At 37.0% G+C, this 18163-nt stretch overlaps 1 protein-coding gene across 2 annotated transcripts in view; it reads left to right on the forward strand.

The window, feature by feature from the left end:
- Positions 1-1473: 1473 nt before the first annotated feature.
- The window catches only part of eml2 (echinoderm microtubule associated protein like 2), a 46912-nt gene continuing 30222 nt past the window's right edge, over positions 1474-18163 (forward strand). Inside the window, exon 1 of one of the 2 annotated variants that reach the window (XM_015394044.1) lies at positions 1474-1718. In XM_015394044.1, coding sequence (XP_015249530.1) covers positions 1511-1718 — 208 coding nt within the window. In that variant the 5' untranslated portion in view covers positions 1474-1510. Of the gene's footprint in view, positions 1719-11592; positions 11767-18163 lie in introns of those variants that run through there. The other variant, XM_015394045.1, reaches the window with a different exon arrangement.

Genomic DNA, 18163 nt, shown 5'->3' on the forward strand with positions numbered 1-18163 from the left:
GTCAAACAATTGTGAATATCCTAAACTTTCTCTGACGTTGGAGTGAGTTTAATGATGTGAACAAACAGTCAGGTCCCGTCTCACCTCTTGGGAACAAACACAAGGAACGGCCAGGGTCCATTAGAAGGTTCTTGGAGAAAGCATTGCAGGAAAAACGCCTTCTGGCTCTCATAGTTGAAGCGTGTCCATATTTGGACACGTGTTGCAGATGTTTCTGTTCTTCCATCAGGCTCTCTGTTGATGTTTTCCTCTCCTCCTCCATCTCTTTTAGAGCCTCTTCTGTTGATGTGAGGCTCTCTAGAAGGCAGGACTTCTCTGTTTGCCTCTGCTGCCTCTTATGGTGCAGTACCTCTTGAACATCTTCATTGCTGCTTCTGTATTTCTCACAGTTTTCTGCTGCTCTGTCAGGAGCCTGGATTTTTCCTGGATCCAGAACTGTCTTTGGTTCTCTAGGTCTTGCTGAACTTTGACCAAAGCAGCCTGAGAATTCTGACTTTAATCTCAGAATTCTGACTGAATTCTGACAGCTAACAAACATGTTAGCATCAAGCCATAGCCATGTCTGTTTTAGAGACTACAGTAAACTAGCTCTCTTGTTTTAATCACCTTCTGCTCTTCCATTAATGAAATATCATCACCGGGGACCCCTCATGTAAAAATGTACCTAATTCCGTCATTTTCCACCAATGTGTCCCAAACAACTCAGCTGAGTGCTCCCACATCTCTTCTTTCATGGTGCCCATCTACATTAAGATCCAAAATTCTGAGATTTAAGTCAGAATTCTGGGAAAAAAGTCAGTATTCTGAGAAAAAAGTCAGAATTCTGAGATTAAAGCAAAAATTCTGACTTGTTTTCCATATTAAACTGAAATAATCTTTAAAAATCAGTTAACTTTTTTAATTTTTTCAGTGGCCCTAATCCTCTTCCATACAGGACTGAATGTTCAAGGGTTAAATGAATGGGGGAGTCCAAAAAATAGTGCATATCTACAGTATGAAGGGGGATTATGCATTTACAATATTCAAAACGGTTTTTTTTATATTTATCTAAATATCTGTAAATTACAAAATAATCAGCTCAAACCACTGATACAAATGGGTCAAACTGGAAAAGATGCAGGAAAATGACAAAAGAAATAAGGCATAATCTGGTCTTAATGCAAAATAGATCTAAAGAAGTTCTGGTGATGCTTTTAAATTTTAGAAAGTTATGTTATCAAAATTGTTGGAAGCCTCCTGTCCTGTCAAATAAATATTTGTGTGTTTTAACAGGATCATTTTCCTTCCTTTTTGTAATGTTTAATGGTCAAACTTTAACAGGACAATGATCCCAGAGACATATTAAAAATAGACATTGCCCCTGGAAAGAACCAGGGTAAGTAGAGAGGCTTTTAATTTGAAAGCTTGAAAAGGGAAACCTGTTTGTCATAAAATGTGCGCTTGACGCTGAGGATGTGAAGCTGGAGCGGGAGAAGCAGCTGAGACAGGTGGAAGGTGTGACTGGCTGTTTATGAATGTGGAGGAGACAGCAAAGGCTGAGGGCGTGAAGACAAGAAGGAGAGAAGCGAAGGGAGGAAGGGGGAGTCTGCCCAGAGCCGGAGGAGCTGAGGGAAGGAGAGGAGGAGGAGGAGAGAGGAGGAGAAGGATGTCTGAGAGGATCGCTTCGTGCGGGAACCTGTGTGACAGCACCAACCTGCTGCTACAGTACTGCAACAACGGTGAGATGGCAACCAGGTTATCAGCTGTAGTAAGGAAATAATTACTGGGGGGAAAAAATAAATTCAATTAACTGATATTTAATTATATGTAGCTGCTTCTTTTAAAACTGTAAGTCTATATTATTTATATTTATTTAAATGTTATTTTTAACCTATGTTTGGAATTAAAACTGAATCTGTTTTTATAGTCTGTAAGTACACCTTTGAAAATTAAATTTAATATAATAAAAATGTCAGATCAGAGCCAGATGAGTTTTAGTCTTATTTATATACCGTTTATTCTTTTTTATATACTTGAAATAATGGAACTAATTCCCAGTATTTAACCAATCATCTCCTAATTTAATATTTTCTGCTCCTGTTTGCTTCCACCTGCATAAAGATGTGCATTTAGATTGGCCTGTTGTTAAAAGGTTAGTGGAAGGGGCCGTATAGATGACTAATGTCCACCTCTTTGTTAAGTGATCACATTTCATTGATTGAGACGAAGCAGAAAGTACACTGACTCTTCAAGGTGTTTTAATTTCTAAATTATTTTGTCAAAAAAAAAAAATGAATCAAACCTCAAACCTAGTTCCACTTATAAAACAAATTCTCTTCAATCAAGTGCTAGAAATAAACAGGGTGCACAACATGCTGTCTGATCACTGGCTGTTACTTTAACAGAGGCGTCATCATGAATGGAAGCATTGTTCTACCTGCCTGATCACTGCATTTACTGTATAGCAGAGTTTACAGTAGAGTTCTGTCTATCTTTGAGTTTGTTTCCTCCTCCTCCTCCCAGGCATACATGTCTGCGTCTTTGATATCTGGATTTTCATATGGCCATTGCATGCAAATAAATATCCTCTGTCAGAATTTGGGTATTTATCATATATAGCATCAAAGGAGGGCTTTAACATTTAAATGAAATATTGAAATTTTGAAGCAGCTGTTTAGAACATGCACAGCGCCTTTAAAAGTGTCCATATGTCTAGAGCTTTTTCACCTCATCACCACTATCTTCAGCACTGAGGCCTTATGTCATAGATAGTGTTGCACCGATACCGATACCAGTATCGGGCAGGGTGCCTGATCAAGCACTAAAATGGTGGTATCAGTATCGGCGAGTACCAACAAATAAAGCACTGATACCCTTTTCAGAGCAAAAAGTTATTTAACTATAGTCACCCGTAGGCAATAAAAAGTTCTACTGCATTCACTTTCTATTAGTCTTTTTCCTGCTTCACAACGGTAGGCAGCAGCTTGACAAAGCCATAATGGCAATTATTTTACATCCAAGTAGTATGAAGTTCTTCATATATCCACACACAAAAATCAAAAACAGAAGATATCGATAGTGTGGGAACAGCCAAAACTACACACACAGAGATAGGGTAATCGGGCCAAAAAATGGCATAGGTGCAACACTAGTTATAAACCAACACAAAGAAACCAATCATCGTAAAGTGGGAGTAATATAGATGCCTTTCTTTTTTCTAAATATATTTATTCTGTCAGTCAGGATTTAATCATTCACTACCATGGCAGCGGCAGGTCTTCTTAGGCATAGCTCTAGCAAATCTGAATATCTGGTGAACATTTTGTGGTATTTATTGTTTATTGGTATTTATTGTGGTGTTTATTTATTGCTAACAGTTCAAAATATCTACAGCTGTTCTGTAGTCTTTCTCTGGGGAACTGTGTGGCTTTGACTGCATTTCACTCTAGTCAAAACATTGGAAAAAAAATACTGCGTTTTGGAAATGTTCAATTTTCAAAAAAGCTTCTTCAGGGTGCCACTTACATTAATACTGTGTGGCTTTTAGCTCTACCATTAAAACAATACCTGCATTACTCATTGTTTGAGTTTTGTTGATGCTCTATGGAATGTGACAGTGGAGAAAATAGGGTAAAATCTCTCCTACTTTAGGGGTTTTTACAACTCCAAATCAAAATAATTTTAATAAATACATTAACCCCCCAAAAAAAACACTAGAAACATCTCTGCTTCTGTCTCCTTGAACCCCAGTCAGCCTCAGCAAATGGCTGCTCACTCTGAGCCTGGTTCTGCTGGAGGTTTCTTCCTGTTAAAAGGGAGTTTTTCTCTCCACTGTCGCTACAAGCATGTTTGGTGTCAGGGATTGCCTTTGAGCCATTAAGTCGATGCAGTCAGCTGGTTTCCTTTAGATAGAAAACTTTCTAACATTTGCCTGTATGATCTGATCGAATTGTTTCTCTAAAGTGCCTTGAGATGGCATGTGTTGTGAAATTGGCGCTATATACAAACCGGATTCCAAAAAAGTTGGGACACTAAACAAATTGTGAATAAAAACTGAATGCAATGGTGTGAAGATGGCAAATGTCTATATTTTATTCGTAATAGAACATAGATGACAGCTCAAAAGTTTAATCTGAGTAAATGTAACATTTTAAAGGAAAAATATGTTGATTCAAAATGTAACAGTGTCTACAGATCCCAAAAAAGTTGGGACAAGTAGCAATAAGTGGCTGGGAAAAGGATATTGAGCATATAACGAACAGCTGGAAGACCAACTAACACTAATTAGGTCAATTGACAACAGGATTGGGTATAAAAAGATCCTCTCAGAGTGTCAGTGTCTCTCTGGAGCCAAGATGGTAAAAGGATCACGTATTCCACCATTGTTGCGCAGAAAGATAGTGCAGCAATACCAGAATGGTGTTGCCCAGCGTAAAATAGCAAAGACTTTTAAGTTATCATTATCAACCGTGCATAACATCATCAAAAGATTCAGAGAATCTGGACCAATCGCTGTGCGTAAGGGTCAAGGCCGTAAAACTTTACTGGATGCTCGTGATCTCCGGGCCCTTAAACACCGCTGCACCTCAAACAGGAATGCTACTGTTAAGGAAATAACAGAATGGGCTCAGGAATACTTCCAGAAAGCATTGTCAGTGAACACAATCCGCCGTGCCTTCTGCTGTTGCCAGCTGAAACTCTACAGTACAAAGAGGAAGCCATTTCTAAGCAAGCTCCACAAGCTCAGCCATTTGCACTGGGCCAGGGATCATTTAAAATGGAGTGAGGCAAAATGGAAGACTGTTCTGTGGTCAGATGAGTCACGATTTGAAGTTCTTTATGGAACACAGGGACGCCGTGTCATCCAGACCAGAGAGGACAAGGATAACCCAAGCTGTTATCAACGCTCCGTTCAGAAACCTGCATCACTGATGGTATGGGGTTGCATGAGTGCTTGTGGCATGGGCAGCTTGCATGTCTGGAAAGGCAACATTTGGGGCATCATAAAGAGGAAGGTGCAACAAAGAAGGCCCAAGATGATTAAACGGTTAGAGGCCTGTATTAGACATGAATGTGAGAGCATTCCTATTTCTAAACTTGAGAAACTGGTCTCCTTTGTCTCCAGAAATCTGTTGAGTGTTGTTAGAAGAAGGGGGGATGCCACAGAGTGGTAAAAATGGCCTTGTCCCAACTTTTTTGGAATTTGTTGACGCCATGAAATTTGGAAATAACATATTTTTATCTTAAAATGATACATTCTCTCAATTTAAAATTTTGATTTGCGATTTGTGTTCTATTCTGAATAAAATATTTGTTTTTGACACCTCCACATCATTGCATTCAGTTTTAATTCACAATTTGTATAGTGTCCCAATTTTTTTGGAATCCGGTTTGTAAATAAACTGAATTGAAATTGAATTGACTTGTATGGAGCTAATTCGATTGTGAAATCTGGCCTTTAAAGCATTGAAAAGTCAAGCTCTAAATTGAAATATTTAAAAATCAACACATTGAAAATACAAACACTAAGAATTCAAACATTGTACACTGGAAAGTGGAACATTGAAAATGTAAATTTCCCTCTAAAAATACAGTGTCAGCTTGAAGGAACTCTCCAGTGGCAATGAGATCATCTCTCATTTAAAAAAGGCTGCAGCTAACAATGACAGTATCATTATAGTTTTTTACTTATTTAGAGGAAATGTAAAATTTTCAGTCTTTGATTTTTCAATGCCAAATTTCCTATTCGATGTCAAAGCAAGCTGTCACTGATTTAGCTCCATAGCAGCACATCTCTTTCAGTCACAAACTTTACTTTGACTAGGCCATTCTAGCACAGTATAGCCCCGGCTTTATGTTTTGAGTTTGATGACTTGATGGCAGGTCAACCTTGTTTTCTCCTCACATGATCACTGAATCCGGCCTATTTTTTTCCATATGTTCCCTACAGGATTTGTAGCCAACAGAAACCAAAGCATCTGATTGTTTAGTTTCACAGACAGCTGTGAGATTTCCACAGCTTGAGAAATTGTTTTACAAACTAACCCTGCTTTAAACTTCTCCAAATCCCTCTTTCTGACCTGGCTGCTAGGCTCTTTGTCTTTATGCTATTGTTTGTTCACTGATGTTTTCTATCACACCTCTCAGACTTTTGTAGTGAGATTCCATTGTACTTGTAAATAAGATAATAAATGTTATTGGATCTTAACTTGTTAAATACAAGAGATTACACAGAAATGTACTCCTTTTATTCACTACCTGTTTTCTTAAGGCATGTCTGAAGCACTGGCCTTTATTTAGCCGTATTAGACTGATTTGGGGTTATGCTTTTCACTTTGACTTCCTTTTATATGCACTTTCTTTTTTATTCAGAGTTATCCTCTACTTTGTGTTGGTTTTTCATCTAAAAGTCCAATAAAAACATTTCAGTATACACTTACAACATGAAAAAAATATGAATATGAAAGTTTGAGGTGTATGAAGGGTAGATTTTTTGAACTCTCTAAGCCAGAGCTAGATGTTTATTAGAGGGAAGTGAGCCTTGATGCATTGTGGATTATTAAAGCCCACAGACAGGCCAACTCTGTGACAGGTGCAGAGACAGCGAGGGGCGGTGCAAGCCTGACCAGAGCCGTGATGGTTCGACATGATCAGTCTGGTGAATACTGAGGTTTTATCCCTCTGAAGATCTATGAATACTTATCATCTCAAATAAATGATCCGAATCCTCTTTGCTGACAATGAGGGAGAGATGCAGAGCAGAGAGTAACTCTGGACTGACTTGTTAAGTGACAGCTGGTCCTGCACGGGGAGATCAGATGTTCCACCTAAGCTCCTCCCCCTTTACCACGACTGAATATCTGATTTTATCTGATTGTTAAAACCAAAGGAAAACACAACTTTAAAGTTTGTGGATGTAATGATAAATTTGAATTGAAAAAGCTAGTTGGATGGGAAGCGAAACGTATTCAAACTCGGAGACAAAGTGCAGTGGATTCTTTTTAATTTTCTTTTTTGGAATGACTATGACCTGGATGACTGGGAACCCTCACCAGGGTAAAGATGAAACCTATTTACAGGAATAACACTAAAAAGGATAAAGAATCGTTCACGTGGGAAACCCCAGAACCTGGCTGTCATTGAAATATTAAAGAAACACTACATCTAGATTCCACACAAAACACCATCTCAGGCCAGAATCCTCTTATGATTGGCTAAATCACCAGACAAGCTCAGGGAGGTGATGCTGATTTAGTTTTGTCCCTCCTACATTCATGTGTCTGAATAATCAAGTTTTTACCTCTTTTTTTACGTCATAGCTAGTGACATAAGAAGAACACGTTTCTGTATTTTCATTGCCTAAAATTTTACTTATATAACTCAATGCATCACTGATAACAGTAGTAACATTCTTGGACTTTCAGCTGACTAATGAATGAACATGCTTTTTTTTTCAATAATTGATCTAAATGCTTTGGTGGCTGAAAAACATGCCCACATCATCAGCCATCTACTGCCGTGCTTTATCGATGGCATGAGGTGTTTGTGCACAAATATTGCCTTTGTTTTTATGCAGTGTTTGGTATGAAAAATATACACTGTGTAATATTTAGAGTTTTTTTTTTCCATCATGCGATGCAAATGTAAAGTTTATTTGGATAGTGGAATGGGTTTTTTTTTAAACCTTCCCTTAATAACATCAGAGGTATTTCCTGTGTGGTTTAGGTGTGTGAAGGTAAAGAAGGAAGAGTCATGCAAATTAAACTTACCCATAGTCATTATTACAGTTTTTATCAGTTGAATCACAATTAGATATTTTCCAGGTAATGTACAGCCTTATATAAAAAAAAAAAAAACAAATTAACAAGGAAATAAAAAACAAACATCTTTTGTCCCATCCCTCCAAAGGAAATTGATATAGCTCTTTTATTTCCATACAGAAGCCCAAATTGTTTTGCAATCCTTATTTTTAAAGACACATTTTCATGAAATCCTCCCAAACAGGCCTTTCCTTTTTTGTTGCTTTTTGTCGTTACCATCCACTTTTAACATAATTTCGTGGTTTGCAGTCAGTGTCCACTTGTAAATGATTTCTCTTAAAGTCATATGATGGACTTTAAGCTGTTTGTTAATCACTATATTGGCCTTCTTAGATGAATAAGCTGTGTCAGGTGCTTCTCTGTTGTCATTACTGATGCCTTTCTGCATTACCATTGTGCTGCTACATACATTTAGGCACATTTCCTTTCTATCTGGTGTTCTTCTAGGACCTGTTCTCAGTCTCCAGCTGTTTGTCAGGAAATTTCTCCTTCCTCTTGGTCATATTTTCTAGAAATCCTGTTTGTAAAGTCAACAGCTCACCTTTAATAGGGATCCCTGCTGCCAGGCTCATAACCAGCATTCCTTATCCTTTAATAACTCTGCTTTTCATTACATATGTTCACTTAAAAAATCCTCCAACTAAGGTTTAATGTAGTTAAAAAGATGCCCCATATATGTCTATGTAATCTCACTGGCCTCAACATAACATGCTGAGGTCTTCTTATCCATATATCTTATTGAATGGAGTTTTTTTTTTTTGTGCACAATGATATTTACATACTTTCAACCTTGAGACTGGGTTTATGGAGAAGGGTTTCCTTTTTTAAAGCCAACTGAGGCGGCAGATCTAGAGGCATATTGTACCTTCAAGGCAAATGTAACTGATGAAGCAGGAGTATGATAAAAAAACAAAAATACTTTGATGCATCAGATTAAATGTGATTCCTGTCTTTAAAAGGGGAAAGTGTTGGACACCACAGACATTATGATGAGATCATGATAGAGTAATTCAGGCTGGTCTCGAGTTATACCAGTGTAGGTTGTAATTCACACTGATAGATATTGAATCAGCTGCATTAAAGAGGCAGAACTTAAACCGGGTGTCTCATGTCTGAGTGTTGCTCTGTCTTTACCAACCATCTGTCCTGTGTAACTAGAGATCTTTTTGTCAGGTCAGCTGCTGTCCGCTCACTCCTGGTTACAACTGGAGACCAACACAGTTGCATGAATTGTTCATCAGTTTTATTAGACTACTCTGGGTTAAATATTAAAGGACTTTATGACGTTATAAGAGCTGCTCACAGATTAGATCCTCACATCAGACATCATGACTGCTTTTTCACAGACCTTTAAACCAATCCTTAATTGATTAATACCATTCTGATGTTAAATTATCAGTGTCCGCTGGAGGTTTAATGGTTTATGTCTTTGTTTTTCCCTCTTTCTACAACTGTATGTTTGTGATGCCAAGCAGGCCTGGAGAGTATGCCTCAGCAGCTCCTCAATTAGATAAAGTAGCAGTAGTGACATATGGGTATAATTTTATTTATTTTTTTACATACAAAAAAAAATGTCTTGATAAAGCCCATGATAAAAAAATAACATAAAAAAGAGGAAAACACACAGCTTACAGCATAGTCTAATGACACCTGAAGCACATTTCCAGTTTAAAGGAAAAGCTGCAGCCTGCAGAGAACAGTCTGTTCCTTCAGATCGATGTGACTGATGACTGAAGCAGTGAGTGGAGTGTTACAGTCGCAGGAGCCGTCACTTACAGCCCACTTCACCAATGAACAGCGCTGACTGGGATTTGAGTTGATAAAAACAGATGACACATCAGCCTAATAAAATATATTTTAGGTTTTAACCAGAAGGGGGGAGAGTCTAATTTTAATTTATGCATCAGTATTGAAAAAAAAATATTTTAAGCGAAATAAAAGTAAAATCTCCTACTTGTCTTTTTAAGCTACTATGTTTCAATATTGCTTTCTCTTTGCCTTTGTATCTGTGTGTATATATCTGAGCCTGGCATCACTGATATCAATTATTGTTAAAAAATAGAAGATGAGATAGTAAGTTTCGTGACTAAAACGTAGTTACTTAAACCGTTTCTCTGGCGTTTTGTTACCAGGGCTTGAAGCTGCCATAACTGGTTATTTTTGTAATTTTTTTTCCTGTGTTAGATATCAGCGGCTGGTTGATACCTTCCTGTGTGCAAACATAAGCCCAACATAAAATTTTTTGTCTTTTATTTTTTAACTGCTCACATATGAATTAGATGCATTTTAACAACTTTTTACTTTTTTAACTTTTATAAAATAGAATAAAATGTGTGTCTATTGAGAGAATATTTGGAACATCCTTCTCATATTGCAGAATCTGATCTGTAGGTGGCAAAAAACAGATAGAAAAGTAAGTATAGCACTCTTAAAATAGGTTTATTGCCAGAATTTGATTAGTTAAATAAGAGGATTTGCTAATGGGTTGAGTATTTTTGTCCGTAGAATATGATAATTAGATATTATTCACTATAATATAAGGAATTGGGTTTGTATTTTTCTCTTATTCAAAGAGCAAATTATCTTTTTTTTCCATTGGTAAATCCTCTTACTAACAATTCTAAACAAGGGAAAAGACACACACACATATATATATATATATATATATATATATATATATATATATATATATATATATATATATATATATATATATATATATAAAAACCTCACTTATATAGATGCCTCAGTTTCGCAATGTAGAATCTACTACTGATTTTCTAAAGATGGGTCGGTCAGATTCCAATACATGATACATCCACCTCTATGCTTCACAGTTATGTTTCTTTTCTTAGAACATTGTACTCGGTTTATGTGAAATATGCATTTAGTTCTGATGTGATAATCTATACAGTAATCTATCTAAAAATTATTTTTCTGCAGGACCTGATCTACATCTACGTTCTTTTTTGCAAATTTTCATGAAGGCAAAAGTTGTTGTTTTTTTTTTTCTTTTGAGGGATTTGCTTTCCTTTGCCTGCCATAAAAGCTAAACTCATCCAGCCTCTATGACTGCATGGGTATTTTCATATCAACAAGTGCAAGACTGGCCTCTAGTTTCTGTGATAACCTTCTATGGTTTTGCATCTTGTAGTCTACTCTCGAACTGAACTTCCTTGGTATTTTAAATGTCCTCAAGTGGACTGTTGCTTTTACAGTGACATTGCTGCTTTTGAGGCCTCTTTTAATGCTTTACCAGACTCTCAGCCTTCTACAGCCATGTTTCTAAAGGTCTCAACCAGATAAAGCATCAGAAAAACACTGTATGTCGAACTGTTATTTAAAGGTCGTGGGAAACAAACAATAGTCTCACTACAGACATTATTTAGATTTGTTGGGAAAACGAGTCCAGACAAACTTAGGGAACTTTGCAAACATCTGATTGGTTCTCCTTTTATAATATTTACCTAGAAAGGCCACATGTGGTGCCTAACCTTTCTGTCAGGGTGTCATTAATCAGAGATTGTGGTTCTGCAGCATCTCATCCTGGTGGTGCCTGGCTGCACAGAAGCTGGTGCAGTGTGTGTGAATGTGGCCCTGAGCCAGGCTCCACCCAGTCAGCCTCTACTCCCCCTGCCTTCACTTAATTAGACACAAGGAGGAGGGAAGTAAAGAGGAGAGGCAACGAGGAAAACCGAGGGGGAGGGGATGGCAGGAGGAAGAGGGAGTGGTCCAAAGGATGGAGGAGGAAGTGGAGAATGAGGAGGGAGGGGTTCAGCTAGAGAGGAGTGTGCGTTTGTGTGGAGGGATGTGTGTGATCCAGCACTGGTTCCAGATGGAGATGGGAGGGAGTCCAGAGAGCTTCTAGTTAGAAAAAGTGTCCCGCCTGACTGAGCGTCTGTTCGCTCTGTGGACCCACTGATTGACAGGAGGAGTGACCAGAATCTCTGTGTGGCACAAATGGCAGGTAGGCAGGATGAGCTCCACCTTCACTCCACCTCACAGCAGCATGAATATTTCACCAGCCTTCAATCTCCTGATTACCTCGGCCGACTCTGGCCTCCATCACTCAGCGCACTATCAACCGTATCCTTCTGCCTGTCTTCCCTCCATCTCTCCCTCTAACCCCCATCCCTCCATTCATCCCTTTGTTTTGCCCAGTGCTTCCTGAAAGCAGCCATGTGTCTGAATCAGCTTCATGTCAGCTGACTTTTAAATACTGCTCCAGTGTTATTTAAATAGAATTCTTAAAGAAAGGGAAGTTGATGCGTGTGAGTTTGTTTGCTGCTGCATATCAAGTAGATGTGACCTCAGGTTTGCAGGGAGAGTAATGCAACACCACTGACTTGCCTCCACTCTGACTGTTTGTGTTTTATGGTAATTCAAGGACAAAGATGAAAAGTAGCCCCTGCTGCAGCTCTCTTAAACAGATGGTGGATATGAAGGTGAACCCTGCTGATCCCCGTTTGTTTGATCTTCCTCTGTTTTCTTATACATTTCTAAGAAAGATCTGTAAGCAAGGATAGTTAGTGCAATGTTGAAAAGGGATTTGATCCCTTAAACGTTTTAGTTTTTGAACTCAAGTTGAAAGAAAATGCAGTTTTTAAAATGACGATTTCATTTATGAAGATAAAAAAAGCCCAAACATCTTTATGAACCAGCTTTTCCTCCTTTACCAATAAACTTGCACCAATATTTAGCAGCTGTATGGCTCATGATTTTATGAAGATTATTAAATTAAAGCAACACTGGACTTTTAAATATAAACGCATGTTCATAGTTCATGGTCAATAGTTCTGCTAGGGATGGCTTCCCTTGAGTAAAAAAAAATAAAAAGTCTTCTGACCGACAAAAATACTTTTTTTATGATTTCTAAGAGCTTTGGAATATTATCATATGAACTGAGGAGAGTAAAGGGGAACTTTCTAGAATAAGTGCAACTTGTTACATACTTAGAAAAGAAATTCAAGCATCTGTTGGATCTACTTTTTTTATTTGAATGCATTTGGATTTTATCTAACACGGTATTATTGGAAAAAGAACATTATTTTTTAACCTTCAAGCATGGTGGTGGTAGTGTGATGGTCTGAGGTGCCTTCAGGATCTGGATGATTTGCTGTATTTGACTGAACCATGATTCCTGCTGTCTGACATACATTCCCGGAGGAGAATTTCCAGGGATCAATCTGTGACCCTGAGTTAGTGAAAGTGATCCAAAGCAAACCAGCAAGCCCAGCTGACGGCTAAAAAAAACTAAATAAACTTGAATTTATTTGGGAGAATTAAGACTTGCTTAAACAGATTGTCGGGATTCTGCCCTCTGTTTAGGTTTTATTTTTAGTTTATTTGTAATTCTGTTTCTTTTTTGTAGTTGTTTTCTGGCAGTGTTGTGTTTTTGAGTCACTCTCTGTTGCCCCCTTGTGCCTGTTTCCTTTCCCCTTGGCTCCCTTCTAGTTAGTTCTATTCACACCTGCTCCATATTAGCTCATTAGTCCATTCTTTGTTCTGTTCCCTATATATACACCACCTCTGCAGGTCCTCATTGCTGTTTTCTTGTTGTTTTGTTCTTTTCTCTGCGTGTGTTTCTCCCTGGCTTCTTCAAATTTTTGGTTTTTCAGTATTTTGTATTTTTGCCTCTTTTATTAACTCGGCAAAACTCATCTTAGCCTCCTCATCTCTGCATTTGGGTCCACAACCAACCTCCACCAAACCTTTACATAGATGTTTTAAAAAAGATCTCCACTGTGTTGGAACTGGAACGAATATGATCCCTGGTTCATCTGCATAGATAATCATTGTCAGATACCAAAAAAAATGCTTGATAGAGGTTTTTTTTTCTGTCAGCAGTGGCACAACCACTTATTAGGTTTAAGGGAAATTGCCCTTTCACATAAAACCAGGTTGGTTTGAAAGTTTTCTTCTCCTTAAAGCTCCAGTGTGTGAAACATTTATTTCTATCTGTGGGAGTGTGTGCTAAATGAATAAAAATGACTGGTTATGACTTTTATAACCACTACGGTGGCCTAGGAGTGTCATAAATTTAACTTTGTCATGTTCCTGCATAAGTTAAAGTGTATGGTCTGATGACTCATCTTTCTTTTTTTTTTTTTTTGGCAGCTTCTATTGGATGGACTGATATTAGAATTAGTAAATGATCTAAAATATGGAAGTGTATATGAGCTTTTGTCTAATAGTGCTTAGTAGAAACTTTTTACTTAGTTCTGTCTGCTACATATGAAAGGTTGTCTTAATGCAGTTTAAACTGTTTGACACTAAATTCATTCAAATAAGCATCATAGAGATTAGTTGTTTTTATCAGTTCTTGGTGAAACCATCAGGGTTATATTTCAGTTTAAATAAGTTTGTCCTCAAAACCATGTGATGCTAAAATAGCATCCCTATCTCACCTTGTCGCCTGTTTCTGCCTGGTTGACTCTGTGGCTAATTTTTACTGTGGTGTAGATAAACCTGCTGTTTCTGTTCTTCGCTCTGTTTGATTCTGTATTTCTTGCTCATGATTTCCTCCCACCAACACGCTGTCCTCTCCCACCTCCATTTCTAGCAGTTTCTCTCTTCGTTTTTCATTTTGTTTGTGTGTTTCATTTTGGGGGCTGACTGTCTTTCTGTTTTTTTTTTAAGAAAATATATATTTTATCCAGATGGAAAGGATTATTCTGTATCATGTGGGTGTTTTAAACACTCCTTTTTGAGAGTTTTATTTTTTAATGATAAGTAACCACACTGAAAATGAAACAAAAGTCTAACTTTCCATTGCTATTTAAAACCTCACCCAAAGCCTCTTATTAAAAACGACAGGAAAGCGCGATGAGGAAAGAAGATAATCGAACATTATTCTGTTGACGAACGGGTCACTTCTGCCATGCAAATCCCCCCTGAGCCTGATTATCACATGTAAATAGGTTTGATTTCCCTGCTGCCTTTTCCTGCCTCATTTGCCAGGGAAATGTATTACAGTTGGATTAAACAGTCTTCCATATACAGTGCTGCTCAGGCTCCGCTTACAGGTGTGAGGTAATGCATGATGGATGCAAAGCATAAACTTTCTTTGGGATCTCAGTGACTAATAAAGGTAACTCAGCCATGCATAATTGTTTTATATAAACCTATTAATCATCTCTTTACATTTCTAGACTCCTTTTGACAATAAAGAGTTAATTTATTTGAACTGGAACATGTTGGTATTAATAACAGCTTAAACACCATTTCAGATTGTATTCAATTCTTTGAAGGGTTCATTCCTTTAAACTTTTTTAGAAGGTGCCACCATAGATTTTTATTTAGGTTCAGTTTAGGGCTTTGACAGGACCTTTGCAACTCCTGGCTTGCTTTTTCTTTTTTTTTATGCAGATGATTTCATGGTTATCTTGCTGACTCCATGGTGCTTATCTCTGGCTGCAAAAAGAAGAGTTACTGTAGAACTGGTTTGCACTTGCATGCTATGTTTGGTTTTCTCCAAACAGATTGCTCTGCAGTATGACCAGACATCTCATCCCATCTGTCCAAACAACCTGCTTCCATAAGTCCTTCCGTTGTTTTTAGGTGCTAATTTGCAAAACTAGAAGAGATCTTACTGCATGGGGTCTTATCTGTGACACGTAGTTCTTTAATTTTTGTATTTAAAGCATTTCTTTAGGAATATTTTATGTCAGTATTATATTGAGATATTTATTGAGAGATGTCAGTCAGTCTTCGTGATATTGAGGGTAATGCAGCCCATGGTTTTAATGTAGTGACAGGGAATGGGATCATTGTTTTGTCTTTGGAGCAACTAATAAAAACCGATCTTCCGACCTGATGCGTAGATGAAGGAGGTCTAATATAAAGCTTTTCTGTTAAAATGTTTCTGATTATGAAGCACATCAATAATTTTTATATGGAATATTTACCTAAAAAAGAAGAACATGATTATCAATAGAAAAATATACAAATTTAATCAAAGTTTATGTCTTTAGTTTTTTTCTTTTTTTTGACACACTGCAACAAAGTGAAATCTAAGTTTATTTTTCTTAGCATAAGAGCACTTTTTCTGGAATTAAGCAGTTTCGTGATACACTATGCCTATGGAATAAAGGAATTTATGTTTAAAAAAATGATTAAAAAAAACAACTGCAGTCTTTTATTTCAAGTGCATAATATCTAATTATCTTATTTCATACTTGTAATTCCATAATTGTAAGAGCAAAAATGCTCATTCCTTTGGCAGATCAACTTATTTACCTTCTCAAATTAAGGGTAAATACACTTAATTTAACACATTTTTACTAATTTTTAGATCTTTTTTGCAGTGCAGATAACTTCATTGGTTGATGATCTAAAATATTAGCAGAAAAAAAAGCCATATTTTTATTTGTGTCTTTTTGCAGTTTGAATCCTTGTTTGATTCGTATCAGCAGTGTTTCATTACTATCCTGATATTCATGTACCAGGCTGTAATCTGCCGATGTGGGTCAGATGAATAATCTCTGCTGGGCAGTTTGCCTTCCATAATCTGACCAGCCTTTAGCGCTGCCTGCCATGGTTCAGATGATGGCAGAAACTTAAGCTCATTTTAAACATTTTACAAAAATCTTTGAATCAGTTTGACCTATTTAGTAGAAAACTGGATGTAATTTGAGGAATAGAAATCCATTCTACACATGTTCCTAACTCTAAAACAAATATAAATTAATTCAAGCATCTTTTGTCAGAACCTTTAAGTCGCAAACATTGCACCCATTTTTCAGACTTAAAGATTAATTTCCCTCCATGTAGAGTGAGATGGATGGCAAGGGAGGCAGAACAAAAACCCTTCAAAGCTCTCTGATGGAGAACTGCAGCAACCATTAGATAGCATCTAAACGCCGACAGGTTGTTAGGGAGAAGATAAGGTAAAGGCTTTTCCTGTCAACCATCAAAAAAGGTGAGCATGTTCATTTAGTAAACACTACTGGGACCTTAAATGGACCTGTTTGCATTGGTCTGATCAAACTTATATTAGGTTTCTTAGCAATGAACACTAAAGTAATGAGAAGGGGAGGAGCTAGACTTTATGTTGTGAGAGAAAGTGATCTCAAGGGGGTCCAAAGACATGTTAATGAATCTGTTTTTCGATCTATTGCATTTGAAGTTACTAAACGTTGAATATATTTAAATACATGAAACACAGCATGGCAAATATCAGCATGTTTATGTTTTTAAAAATGGTTCACTGAATTTCTTGCAAACAAAGAAGCAAAATAAAGTTCAGGCTGTTCATTATTTTACCATGTAAACATTTATTGGTGCAAAATTTGTGCTTTTTTTTATTTTTAATTTTTATTTCTCCTCCTTTTTTATTGCAAATGTTAATATTTGATTAACAATTTAACGGTCCCCTCCCCCTCCCCAGATAATATATAGATAATATATCATATTATTTAACATCGGTAATATTAGATAATGCATCTTGCTTTTAGAATCAATTGTTTTTTTAGTGTCAAACTTTACACTGTCATCTTAGTTTAAAGCTTGTTAAATTAGATTTTTCCTGCTGCATTGACGGATAATTTCATTTGTATTTAGCGACTTTTTTCCTTACATGTCACAGTAACAGAAAATAGTCCTGCATTGAGATATAGATTTAAAGGTATAGTGGAGGATTTTCTTTTACCAGGTGGATCATTAAAATAAGTGGTCCTCCTAATTGTCAGTCATTCTGGTGATATGTTTCCCTAAGGCCGTCCTACGTGCTCGTCCCCATTTTCCCTTACCTGTGGTGAGTCTGACAATAAATAAATACAATAAACAATAAGAACAATGTTTTGAGGTTGTATGCTGTGCACAATATTAAGTGAGCTTGATAAAAAACTTACAAAATTAAAATTAAGTGTTCCTTACTTGGCTATGCTTTGCACACATAACAATGACACTAGCCAAACCGGCTAAGAAAGAAAAATAATTCTCAGCAGCTGCACCTGTTACAGAAAAAAGTGTAAAACTGAAAAGTGCACAGAATTATTCAATCACACAGTGTTCTGAAAGTGCATTGTCCTCTATTCTGCACTTTAGATGAATGACTGTTTAGGTGCCACTGGTGGTAGAACTGTATCGATACTTTTGAAAATGAGTATTGTATCAGGATACAACTTTTCAGTATCAATACTTTTTTGAGTATCGATACTTTTGACAACCCTAGTGTAAGTGTGAATGAGTATGTTTTTATCCAGAGACACTTTCAGAACCAATTACAAAATGAGATTAATGTTGACTTTAGATCACTCGTACTGTATGTAAAGGGGAACGCCAGTTTTTTTAATTTTTTTTTTACATTGGGCCCTCTATTTTATGTTATTACATCATGTTCTCCTCACCCATATGAGTTTTGT

Source organism: Cyprinodon variegatus, unplaced genomic scaffold (assembly GCF_000732505.1).
Source record: "Cyprinodon variegatus isolate N-32 unplaced genomic scaffold, C_variegatus-1.0 Scaffold668, whole genome shotgun sequence".
NCBI classification, from domain to species: Eukaryota; Metazoa; Chordata; class Actinopteri; order Cyprinodontiformes; family Cyprinodontidae; genus Cyprinodon; species Cyprinodon variegatus.